A 12,568-nucleotide genomic window follows, 5' to 3' on the forward strand; every position below is an offset into this window, starting at 1 on the left:
CTGAATGCTTGTGTAGGAGGAACTCTTTGAGTTGGCTTCTTAAATACCTTCATGCTGTTTCACATCTGATACTCCTTGATGAAACATAGGAGCCTTGTCTTATAACAGGCTTATTCAAAGTGATACAAGCTACGAAAGTGAGATCTTGGAAGAGTGTTGCCATTTTCATAATGCAATAAAATACTGTAATGATAAATAATAATGAATACACAGTGTGTAATAAACATGTCACAAAAACAAATTTAATATTTCCAAGATTACTGTTTTGATAATTTATACTCAGGTAAAGGAGAAAATCCCTGGAAATATTCATTTTTAAGAGGGGGTTCACAAGACTTGACATTTTAGTGAAAGGAGTTCACAGGTTGTTAAAGTTTGGGAACCACTGCATTAAAACAACAATATCCTTTTGTGTTTCAAGTACATGCAGTAAATTCCTTGGTTACAAAAGAAATTAAAGTAAACCTATTTGAGACACTCTGCCAAATCTTAAGAGGCCTACTGTTAGTTCTTCTGATGTGAATGATTTTTTTGACAGTAATAAGCTTAGTACTGTTGTATGATAGTATTGGTCCTTGATTTAGAAGCAGTCTGACTCTGAGCTGATTAGTTTCACCACTATTGTGATAATTAGGTCTATGAATTACCCTACTTGTGAGCGCAACTGTAAAAAGTGAGTGAAAGTTCATGGAATGTCATAATAATCTACAACAACAAATGCTGACTGAAAAAGGCGCAAAAGTAAGACAGAAAGACTGAGTTAGTCCAAACAAAAAGTCCTACTGATAATTCAAGGACTGTATTAAGATTGTGACTGGTAAACAGAAGGAGAATGGAAATAAATGAACTAAAATTGGTGTTTCAGAAATTAGACCTAATTGGTAGACAAAATAATGAACAGAAGGTCTATTCCATCTATCACTCCCTTTCCGGATCCTTAAAAAAAAAAAAAAGAGACTTTGTGAGGAACTCTGGCTACTGCAGCAAACTTCACCATCTTGGCTGCCACCCCCACCATCTCCTGAGACCCCCGGCCTTCATCATCCTGATCCCAACCAAGAAATGTTCTGTCCAGACTGGGATAGAGAAAGGGACCCAGATGATTTTTCCATCTCTACCAGCTGCAGCTGAATCCCACGCACCACCTGGGATGTGAGATTTTCTCTCTCTCTTCCCCCACCCCCACAACATGTGTCCCTTTCCTTCCCCACCTGATTTCTTTTCTTTCCAAGTTCTCTCCTTTTGCCTTCTGTTTAATAAGAGTCTGGCTTAGCCAGCCAAGACTGCATACTCTGGTACACTATGTATTTCCAGCAGTAAGGTTGCAAGTGAAAGTCAATACCAGAGACAGAACTGTCATTTTTTATCTTTCTTGTTCTTTTCTCTCTCCTTTTGTGTGTGTTTGTCCTGTTTTGTCTTCTAGAAATGAGACTTTAAAAGCAGCAGCAACAGTTCCAGCCCATCTCTACTAACTTCTTCTCTTTTCCCCAAAGGATAATTATTACCATCTTTAATATCACCCAAGAGACTGTCCAACAATTCTTTCCAGCTAAAGGGAAATGGAACAAGGGATGTTGTTTTCCCCTCTTTTCTGTATTTTTAATAAACAGTTGAAAGGATTTTTAATGCTGTTTACACCATGGTACTAAGCAGGCTGAGGTCTCTGTATATCAATCCTCAAACCTTTCTGAAACTGTGTAATGTTGGACATTGACTTGGGTTATGTTAACACCTTTGAATCTTTGGGCCCATATAGTCCAGCTGAATTAACAGACCACCACCCTGTATGGCCATTTAATCAAAACACTGGAATTTTCAACTTTGTCAGTAATTTTGTTCATTTATCTTCATTATGACTTCAACACTATTCTGAACTGAAGGCTAGTTTTGTATAACTAATGTTGGTGATGAATGATTATAATAATATATTTAAGAAGAATATCCATTAATATCTAAAGCAATATTCTGCTATCTAAAAATAAATCCCTTGATGGAAAATATTGTCTTAGCTAATTAATAATTCAGTGTTTTGTAATTATTGCTCTAGACACTCAGACTCCATCATGCAGTAGTAAGTACCTTTACACTGCCACACCCTTCAGGCAGAGAGACTGATTCTGACAGCAACAATCCATTGCTAATTAACTCAGAAATCCTTTAAGTCCTAGCAATTTCAAAAGAGGAATTCATTTTCCTCTTTATTTAGCAATACCAATGTAAATAATTTGCACACGTGTGTTATAAATTGTGGATCAAACATTTGCTAATTGAAAATAAACGGCCAACTCCTTCCACAGCTTCTATACTCCCGGCCCAAGTCACGGGAGAAGTGCCTGTGGTTGGTGAATCCGCAAAGCTGCACATCCACCAGCCCCACCTCTTTCCCAAACCCAAAACTTTTGTGTGCTACAGTACAAGGCACATCCACAGAGCACAGCTCCATGGTACACAGGTGGTATATATTCCACTGTAGAGAGGCTCACCAAACTGGTTCTGCTGTGTTAAAGGTCTTCCGCAGCACTTACTCTGTCCACAGGATGTGTCCCAAAAAAGTTGTATTGCATTGCCTCCTCCCCCCAAAACGGAACCTACCTTGTCCAATATTTCTTTGACCAATACTGAAAAGGCAGCTTCAATATTTATGTTATCTGTAGCACTGGTTTCAAAAAAAGGTATACCATATTCCCATGCAAGCTGAAAAACAAATAAAGGTAAGGGAGTGACATATATCCATATGTACAATACTATTTATATAAACAAAATATTTGATAAAGCAACTTTTCAGTACAAGTAAACTTAGACTGAATTAATAATAAATAATAAAGCATGTATTCATAACTTTAGTGAATGCGATTTCATAGAATAATTTCATATGCATCCTCAATTTACTAATTTCAGGAACTCTTAAAACATACTAATACATTTTGCACGTGCAGTGATGCTTTTTCTGACGTGTTTTCATACACAAATTAAAAGATAAAAGGGTAATGGGCCTCTTCTAATTGTTCATTGATATGGAGAATGGATTATATACAACAAGTGTGTTTGAATGAAACTTTTTAAAATATAGAGAAGGAAGATTTGGACTGTAAAATGTATAGTTTCAAATCTGGCAAAAATCTATAGATATGAAAATGAGGATGTAAAAATGAACCCAGTTCTAGATTATATAAATTAATGATCCAATATAAAGATAGACACTACATTCTAAATGGTAATACAATTCCGAAAAGGATAACATTGAGGTTAATGGATAATATGTTTATGTCTTGTGGAATTTTTTAAAAATTATTTTTGTCTGTATTTGCAGCATAGGGATATGGGGCCTGATCTAAATCCCACCGGATCAGACACATGGAGCATAAATTGAATAGAGCTGGGTTATATGAAGCACCCGAACTTCGTATATCCCTAATTTTGGGGATCCAGTTAGTGTATTGCATAATCTCAGTTTTCTCCCATTTTTAAGATTCATTTTTAAATTAATTTTCATAAAAAATTCAATAAAAATACAAAAAGGTAAATGACTTACAGCTTTTATGTTAACAAATATAGCACAATTCACAGGCTATACAATACAATTTTACAATTATGCAGCTTTACAACTTGTCAAAGCTACAAAACCAGACAAAACACAATCAGACAATATTACACAGGCATAACATGTTAGGGTGGAGGTAACAATAATAATAAAAAAGATACAAATAGGAAAAAGGGAAGCTGGGTATGGGGGAAGTGGCAGCCATTGAGAGGGTAAAAGTGGAGAGGTCAGGTGGAATGGAAGTCTGGAATTATTTGAGCTATCTCAGCATTCTTCATCCAAATGTATCAAGAAATGGGGTCCAAATTTCTTCAAATTCATATAACTGCTCTCTACATTGAAAACCTATCCTTTCTTTTGCTGCTAACTCAGACAGGTCTCAATATTACTGCTTTATTCTGGGCATAACCCTACTCCTCCCTTTTTTAAAATTAATGCACTTGGTAATTATTGTGGCCCTCAAGAACCAAAGTCTTTGTGGTGGAGTTAAATCCAGCGCAGGAGATACATAACCTAGGAAATAATTTTCAGCTCAGGTTTGATTGCTGAGGCCAAGCACTATTCTCACTCATGTGCATACCTTTTTCCATAGCTGCCTGACTGATGGATAGTCCCATAGAATATGCATCAGGTTTCCTCCTTCTTTATTACAGTGCCAACAAATATCAAAGGACAAGGCCTCCACAACTTGCACAACTTCTGTGACTCCCAAAACATTCTGAACAGAATCTTTTGTTGCATCAGGCATGGCCTGAAATCCAGAGGAGCATTTTTAAGAGTCCGTAACATGCGCTGCCAGTGGTGGTCTTTTAAGGGTTGTGCTGCGCATATGGGTCTTGGCATGCTACAACCAATTTGAGAACTGTGATGTGATAAAAATATAATAGTAATTTTGTGGGCCTGGGAGCCCGACACCCCCACTTGGCTCAGGGAGCTGGAGTTTTTCAAGTGATTACAGCTTTCTTTTTTTTAAAACACAAGTTTTTAGCATTTTCCATCGGGGAGCAACCCTTCAACATATAAACCAGTTACAGAACCATAGTTTTTCTTTAAAATCATCAACTATTTACAGTCCTCTTCTATAACCATGCTCCTAAGTTTTATAATACAAGTGCTAGGGTCCCTGCAGGCTCCCAGCCATTCCCATCACCTGCAGCAAAGCCAGTGCCTACTTCAAGTTGCCAGGGCAGCCTCTCCCCAAAGGGAGGTGTAGCTCATAGAAGAAGAAGAGCTGCAAACAGTTGGTCCATGGAGGGCAGAAGAAGAGAGAATCTAACTTCCTTCCACCTCAACAGCGGGAAGTCCTTTAGGGAGAGAAGAAATAAAACGTAATAAAGAGGAAAGGGTCGTAGGTCCTCAAACTAGAAGCAAAAGCCCCACTTGGAGGTAGGAAAAGGATGAAACCATGAAGGGGAGAGGGGGAAAGGAACCATTATGGGGAAGAATTTCAGAGGGATGAGAAAAAGATGTGAAGAACCATGGTGGGACAACAGAATACAAAGAGACACAAGAAGGGATGTAAAGGGACAGAGAGACATTTTAATATTGGAGAGAGAAAGATGGTGAGTGTCAGAGTGTAGCAGTCCCTGCTGTCCAAGCATGGTGCTACAGGGACTCTCAGTCTCAGTTTCCTAACCCAGAGATGAGTCTCTTCAGCTCTCTGCACACCAGTCAGTGCTGTGATGTGGCTCAGCCCTCCAGTCAAGTCACAAACAACCTTAAACCCTTCCATGAAAACAAAACAAAAACAAAAACTAAAAAGTCCCCCCCCCCCAAAAAATGTCATTCTGCCCTTCCGGGGCCCTTCCTATGAGCCCTGTTCCCAGCCCCTGGGCTTTCTGGCTCTGGTATAGAGCACACAGTCCCCAGGTTGGCTCCCCTGGAGTAATATTCTTAGCCCATGCTGAGCTCTATTTCTTGCATCCTTCCGTGCTCTGGTACAGAGCACTTTGTTTCCCTGGAATACCCAGCTCCTGCAGACCCTGGCTCAGGGACTTCCACAGCAATCTGCCCACTCCCCATGGCTCCACACCCCACACATCTCTCTCAGTCTTCTTATGAGGCCTTGGTGTCTGTTAAACTATTACCTAACCCCTTAGTTCCACCCTCTCAGGCTGGGAAGTAGCTAATTAATTATGCCTAGGGTAGGGCTGGCCCCACTCCTCTTCAAGAGGCCAGTCACCTTGTGGCAGTGAGTAATAGAGAATGGGACAAGTAGTAACGAGATAAGACAAAATAAGAGGAAAGGGGATGCTCCTTTCCATGGAGAGAAAAGGAACAGATAATATGAGACTACATAGCAAACATTTATGTGGAAAAAATGGTATGGAAATAGATGGAATGAGTTGGAGATGTGAGAAAAGAAAAATAAATGGTTAAAAAATGAAAGAAGGAAAAGGCAGTGTAGTTTTTAGGTTACTGAATTTTATTTAACTTATTTATGCTCCTTTGTTCCAGTGCGTTTCCCTGACACATGTCCTCTATCCCTGTTAGTGTGAGGAAAAGACAGAATTCACAGCTATCTTGAGGACCTAGGCTTGCTGGTTATGCTGGTTTATACAGTTGGAAATTTGGAGAAGACGACAAAGGGCTGGATCATTTCCTTCAACTGGAGGGAGCCAATGGGGGATTGGAGTGGAATCTCTGCAAGGACAGTGCAGTCAAAGAGTCTATCCCCTCTCCCTTCCATGCAGTAAAGGGAGGTCCATGTGCAGACTTCCCTTCTATGCATGGAACTGAGGGACAGGATCCCACTCACAGAGAACAATGAAGTTTACAGTGTACACAAAATCCTGTGAGGCTCGGAGTATGCCTACACTGCAATTAAAAACCTGTGGCTGACCGTGCCAGCTGACTTGGGCTCCTGGAGCTCAGGCTAAGGGGCTGTTTTACTGTGGTGTAGACTCAAACTGGACACTGGGCTCTAGGATCCTGCAAAGTGGGAGGGTCCCAGAGCTCGGGCTGCCGCCTGAGCCTGAACGTCTACACCACAATTAAGCAGCCACTTAGCCCAAGCCCCTTAGCCCAAATCAGCTGGCACGGGCCAGCCACAAGTGTCTAATTGCAGTGTAGCCATACCTTTAATAGCTCCCAGACCTCAAGCTCATTTGGAAGCTTCTCCATTGGAAAAAAAATGTCAACTGTTGGCCATTATGTATGCTTTTCAACCAGTTCTAGTTACACCTCAGATTACATTCCTTTTAAAAATAAACAAACAAAATAAATTATGTTTGGGGGTGCAGGAAGCAAAAATGCTAATCTGCTCACCCTCCCCCAAAATTCAAAAGTCAGACTTGACAATGCCAGAAGGCATTAGGCTGTATGTTGTGCTTGGATTGGTGTAAAAAGTTATGGTCAATGTGTTATAAGGATATTGAAGACAATAAAAAAACAACAACAATTTAGAGCAGTGGTTCTCAACCTTTCCAGACTATTGTACCCCTTTCAAGAGTCTGATTTGTCTTGAGTATCCCGAGTTTCATCTCACTTAAAAATGATTTGCTTACAAAAATCAGACATAAAAATCCAAAAGTGTCAAAACACACCATTTCTGAAAAATTGCTTACTGCCTCATTTTTACCATATACTTATAAAATCAATTGACTGGAATGTAAATATTGTACTTACATTTCAGTGTGATACTTGAGCCTGTTTTTCACTTGTGAACCTTGTCATTCAGCGGCTGCTGGCCAGGCACCCAGCTCTGAAGTCAACGCCACCACCAGCACCCGCACAGAAGTAAGGGTGGCATGGTATGGCATTGCCACCTATACTCTGTGCTGCTGCTGCTGCTGGCACTTTCATCTTCAGAGCTGCTGAAGAGTGGCGGCTGCTGGCTGGGGAGTTCATATTGTTTATGGTGCGGGAGGACTATTTTTTTTAATCCTGCTCCCGTCCTGCAATACCCACTCGTACTCGCTCCCACATTGTTTGCTGAATTTTTATTCTGCTCCTGTTATTATGGCAGTGGGTTCTGCAGGACCTGCAGGATCCCCATCCCGCTGCAGGGCTCTAGAGCCTGTTGTAAAACTAGGCAAATATCTAGATCAGCTATTGTTCCTCCTGGAAACCTCTACATTCCCCTGGTTGATTTAGGGGCAAGATTTTATTTACTCTTGAGAAAGAGAGATAATGTTACTAATTTTGCTTCTTAAAAAGGTAAAATTTCTGTCAAAATGAATGACCACAAAAAAAGAAACTTACTTGTAATATAAACTACTTCATACTGTCAAGATTAATGTCATCTTCCGAGTGGTAGAAGTGAGAGAATTACAAAGTCAAATGGTTTTATAAGAAATTCTCTCAATGAAATTGGGTTTTTCTACTATAAAATGGGATAATGTGTCCAGAATTTTGAGGTACCTTCACGAAGAGCCAACATACAGGAGAATCTTGCAGGAGCCATAAATCCTCCCTGCGGGATTCTGCAAAAGAATAATTCTTGTGGCTTGCAGTTCTGAGTGTAGTATAAAAGAGATGAATCTGAATCACTCATTGGCAGAGCTGGTATTCTAAGATTTTCTTTTCATCTCTTTTTAAAATTGGAGTGAGAGGACAGTGTTAGCTATTTCCTTGCTTATGGAACCTTTCACCAACTGACTCATTCAGGATTCTCTAGAGCTTTGAAATCATATTAGAAAAAGAAACACTTAGTATAACTAAAGAGTGCTTCAAAACACAGGAGAAATCTAGAGAGCAGACTGGCTGGTGAAGAGGTAATGATTTGTTAAAAAAAATGTGTTAAAAGAAATATATGGTTGCAGGGTTAAGCATTCAGAAGTCAGAAAATACCATATTTAACAGTCTGTGAAACCTTAACACTGCCCCCTTGTGTATATGCATTATAATAGACTCCAGTTACATGATCACTTTGTTTATAAATGGTATGTAAATACACATACACACACACACACCCCATCTCCTACTACTCTGTGCAAGCTAGACAAAGTCCATGAAAATCTTCAAATTCAAGCTATATAATGAATAAGGGAACTGTGCACTTTAAAAGACACAGCTTGCAATACTGTTCACAGGGTGACATTATTTATTATTATTACTTTAGAATTTCATAATCTGAAAAAATTGGTTAAATGCTAACAAAACACCCTGTCGCATCCGAAGAAGTGAGCTGTAGCTCACGAAAGCTCATGCTTAAATAAATTTGTTAGTCTTTAAGGTGCCACAAGTACTCCTGTTTTTTTTGTCTCATATCAGGTGCTCACCCTGCCTGATGGAGTGTCCACCTTATGAATGAGATAAAGGCTGATTACAAACCTTATGCATGCATACAATTTTCAGTAGCAAAAGCCAGTGTATGCTGAGAGTTATAGCCACAATATCAGGATGTGCCTCCCTGATCTCTCAGTGGGTGCTGAGAGAGAGTAATTTGCTACGGCTCTTTAAAAGGTACAGCATACTTCTCCCTATATGCCCTCCCCCCCGCTCCCAGCTCCACTATTCTCACTCTCTTTCTAGCTAGTTGCACCCAGAGGTTATAAAATAAATGATTATGCAATCTTAACTACACCCAAGGATGTGTGTACTTTGAAGCATAGCCTTTTGGTTTCTGAGGCACACCAGTACATCAATATGGACATTTTGAGGCAGCTCCATTTAAATTAAAAAATACACGTTTTGTTTATCTAAGTGTGAAAGCAAATAAAGCAATCAGTACAGTAGTCCCTGTATTATTAATTTTGATATTCAACACATTTTACATAGTTCTCACATTTTCAGTTTTCCACGTGCTTCCAGATTTGTATGTTTGCACACTGCAGAAATGGTTAGGGAGAAGCTGCAGGTATTGGAAGCTGGGGCTTTGGGCATCTAAGAACAAAGCTGGTCCAAAAAATGCTATTTATATTTCATGAAAATTTTCTAAAATACCATCAAAATGTTCATGTTTGAAATTTTTCTCAGAATCTGTTCAGTTTTTTGATGAAAGAAAACATTGTTGGTTTTTCTCCCCACTAGAAACGTAAGATGAAAATAAAAAATGGAAGAAAAAGATGAGAAAAATAAAATTACCCCCCATTCTCATTTTTTGAAAACCCCAAATGTTTTGTTTTTTCATTAAAAAAAAGCCCCAGAAATTCAACAAAACAAAAATTTTCCATGAAAATTCTCATTTTGGTCAAAAGGCCATATTTTTGTGGATCAGCTCTACCTAAGAAGGCATGGAAGGTGATCTGGTAATGTGGGATAAGTACTTTACCGGGATATGTCTGAAAAAATGTTCAGCAGCAAAAAGGTTAACAATGCTGAAATTCAAAACTCTCTGGCCATATCCTCAGCTAACATAAATCTGCGTAGGTCCATGGACTTCAGTGGAACTTTGTCCTGTTACACTACCAGAGGATCTGGCACATCTTCCTTACAATTCAGGTGACCAGATAGCAACTGTGAAAAAAATGGGATGGGGGTGGGGGGTAATAGAGGTCTATATAAGAAAAGTCCCAAAAAACAGGACTGTCCCTATTAAAACAGGACATCTGGGCACTCTATTTATAGTTCATTGTTAAAATCAATTGATATGAATGGAACAGCTAGTACATGTCTTAGGGTTATTGCTGCAGGCTGTCTGCACAGTCAGGAAGACATTTCCATTCACATTTTCCCAGAGATTAGGACTAGAAATAACTTTAAAAACTGCAGAAAACTTAGATTTGGAAGCAAAATTCAACATGCAGCAAATTCCATGGCCACAGAATAAACATATTGCCGATTATAGCTGGAGTGCTATTTATTTACAAATTAGAACCTTCCTCAGTCCAACTCCCAAACGAGCAAAGAACAATGGATCCCCAAATATAAGATAAAACCACAACAAACTGTTCGCTGTAGAGGGGCAGGCTGCTGAAGGGGCAGCTGAGCCAGGATTGGCTGAGCCCTGAGTAGGGGGAGGAGCCAGGCCAGGAGGGGCCTATAAAAGCGGCCGCCCAGCCAGGCAGCGGCACAGCTGCGAGCAGCGGCACTGGAGGCAGCAAACAGGGCTGCCAACAGGGGAGTTAGCGTGGGAGTTGCCATTGGAGGAGCAGGTGAGTGTCTTTGCGTCTGTTTGTGTAGTGTTTGTATCTCGCTGTAGAGGGGCAGGCTGCTGAAGGGGCAGCTGAGCCAGGATTGGCTGAGCCCTGAGTAGGGGGAGGAGCCAGGCCAGGAGGGGCCTATAAAAGCGGCCGCCCAGCCAGGCAGCGGCACAGCTGCGAGCAGCGGCACAGGAGGCAGCAAACAGGGCTGCCAACAGGGGAGTTAGCGTGGGAGTTGCCATTGGAGGAGCAGGTGAGTGTCTTTGCGTCTGTTTGTGTAGTGTTTGTATCTCGCTGTAGAGGGGCAGGCTGCTGAAGGGGCAGCTGAGCCAGGATTGGCTGAGCCCTGAGTAGGGGAGGAGCCAGGCCAGGAGGGGCCTATAAAGCGGCCGCCCAGCCAGGCAGCGGCACAGCTGCGAGCAGCGGCACAGGAGGCAGCAAACAGGGCTGCCAACAGGGAGTTAGCGTGGGAGTTGCCATTGGAGGAGCAGGTGAGTGTCTTTGCGTCTGTTTGTGTAGTGTTTGTATCTCGCTGTAGAGGGCAGGCTGCTGAAGGGGCAGCTGAGCCAGGATTGGCTGAGCCCTGAGTAGGGGAGGAGCCAGGCCAGGAGGGGCCTATAAAGCGGCCGCCCAGCCAGGCAGCGGCACAGCTGCGAGCAGCGGCACAGGAGGCAGCAAACAGGGCTGCCAACAGGGAGTTAGCGTGGGAGTTGCCATTGGAGGAGCAGGTGAGTGTCTTTGCGTCTGTTTGTGTAGTGTTTGTATCTCGCTGTAGAGGGCAGGCTGCTGAAGGGGCAGCTGAGCCAGGATTGGCTGAGCCCTGAGTAGGGGAGGAGCCAGGCCAGGAGGGGCCTATAAAGCGGCCGCCCAGCCAGGCAGCGGCACAGCTGCGAGCAGCGGCACAGGAGGCAGCAAACAGGGGAGTTAGCGTGGGAGTTGCCATTGGAGGAGCAGGTGAGTGTCTTTGCGTCTGTTTGTGTAGTGTTTGTATCTCGCTGTAGAGGGGCAGGCTGCTGAAGGGGCAGCTGAGCCAGGATTGGCTGAGCCCTGAGTAGGGGAGGAGCCAGGCCAGGAGGGGCCTATAAAGCGGCCGCCCAGCCAGGCAGCGGCACAGCTGCGAGCAGCGGCACAGGAGGCAGCAAACAGGGCTGCCAACAGGGAGTTAGCGTGGGAGTTGCCATTGGAGGAGCAGGTGAGTGTCTTTGCGTCTGTTTGTGTAGTGTTTGTATCTCGCTGTAGAGGGCAGGCTGCTGAAGGGGCAGCTGAGCCAGGATTGGCTGAGCCCTGAGTAGGGGAGGAGCCAGGCCAGGAGGGGCCTATAAGCGGCCGCCCAGCCAGGCAGCGGCACAGCTGCGAGCAGCGGCACAGGAGGCAGCAAACAGGGCTGCCAACAGGGAGTTAGCGTGGGAGTTGCCATTGGAGGAGCAGGTGAGTGTCTTTGCGTCTGTTTGTGTAGTGTTTGTATCTCGCTGTAGAGGGCAGGCTGCTGAAGGGGCAGCTGAGCCAGGATTGGCTGAGCCCTGAGTAGGGGAGGAGCCAGGCCAGGAGGGGCCTATAAGCGGCCGCCCAGCCAGGCAGCGGCACAGCTGCGAGCAGCGGCACAGGAGGCAGCAAACAGGGCTGCCAACAGGGGAGTTAGCGTGGGAGTTGCCATTGGAGGAGCAGGTGAGTGTCTTTGCGTCTGTTTGTGTAGTGTTTGTATCTCGCTGTAGAGGGGCAGGCTGCTGAAGGGGCAGCTGAGCCAGGATTGGCTGAGCCCTGAGTAGGGGAGGAGCCAGGCCAGGAGGGGCCTATAAAGCGGCCGCCCAGCCAGGCAGCGGCACAGCTGCAGCTGCACAGGTGGCAGCAAACAGGGGAGTTAGCGTGGGAGTTGCCATTGGAGGAGCAGGTGAGTGTCTTTGCGTCTGTTTGTGTAGTGTTTGTATCTCGCTGTAGAGGGGCAGGCTGCTGAAGGGGCAGCTGAGCCAGGATTGGCTGAGCCCTGAGTAGGGGAGGAGCCAGG

At 43.3% G+C, this 12,568-nt stretch overlaps 1 protein-coding gene across 6 annotated transcripts in view; it reads right to left on the reverse strand.

The window, feature by feature from the left end:
- LOC120399230 (ras-related protein Rab-10-like) overlaps positions 1-12,568 on the reverse strand; it is a 67,298-nt gene that overhangs the window by 10,542 nt on the left and 44,188 nt on the right. For 2 of the 6 annotated variants that reach the window (XM_039527298.1, XM_039527302.1), the window contains exon 5: positions 2,593-2,694. In XM_039527298.1, coding sequence (XP_039383232.1) covers positions 2,593-2,694 — 102 coding nt within the window. Of the gene's footprint in view, positions 1-304; positions 937-2,592; positions 2,695-3,520; positions 4,846-12,568 lie in introns of those variants that run through there. The other 4 variants (XR_005595042.1, XM_039527299.1, XM_039527301.1 and 1 more) reach the window with 4 other exon arrangements.

Source organism: Mauremys reevesii, linkage group 2 (genome assembly GCF_016161935.1).
Source record: "Mauremys reevesii isolate NIE-2019 linkage group 2, ASM1616193v1, whole genome shotgun sequence".
In the NCBI taxonomy this organism is placed as follows: Eukaryota; Metazoa; Chordata; order Testudines; family Geoemydidae; genus Mauremys; species Mauremys reevesii.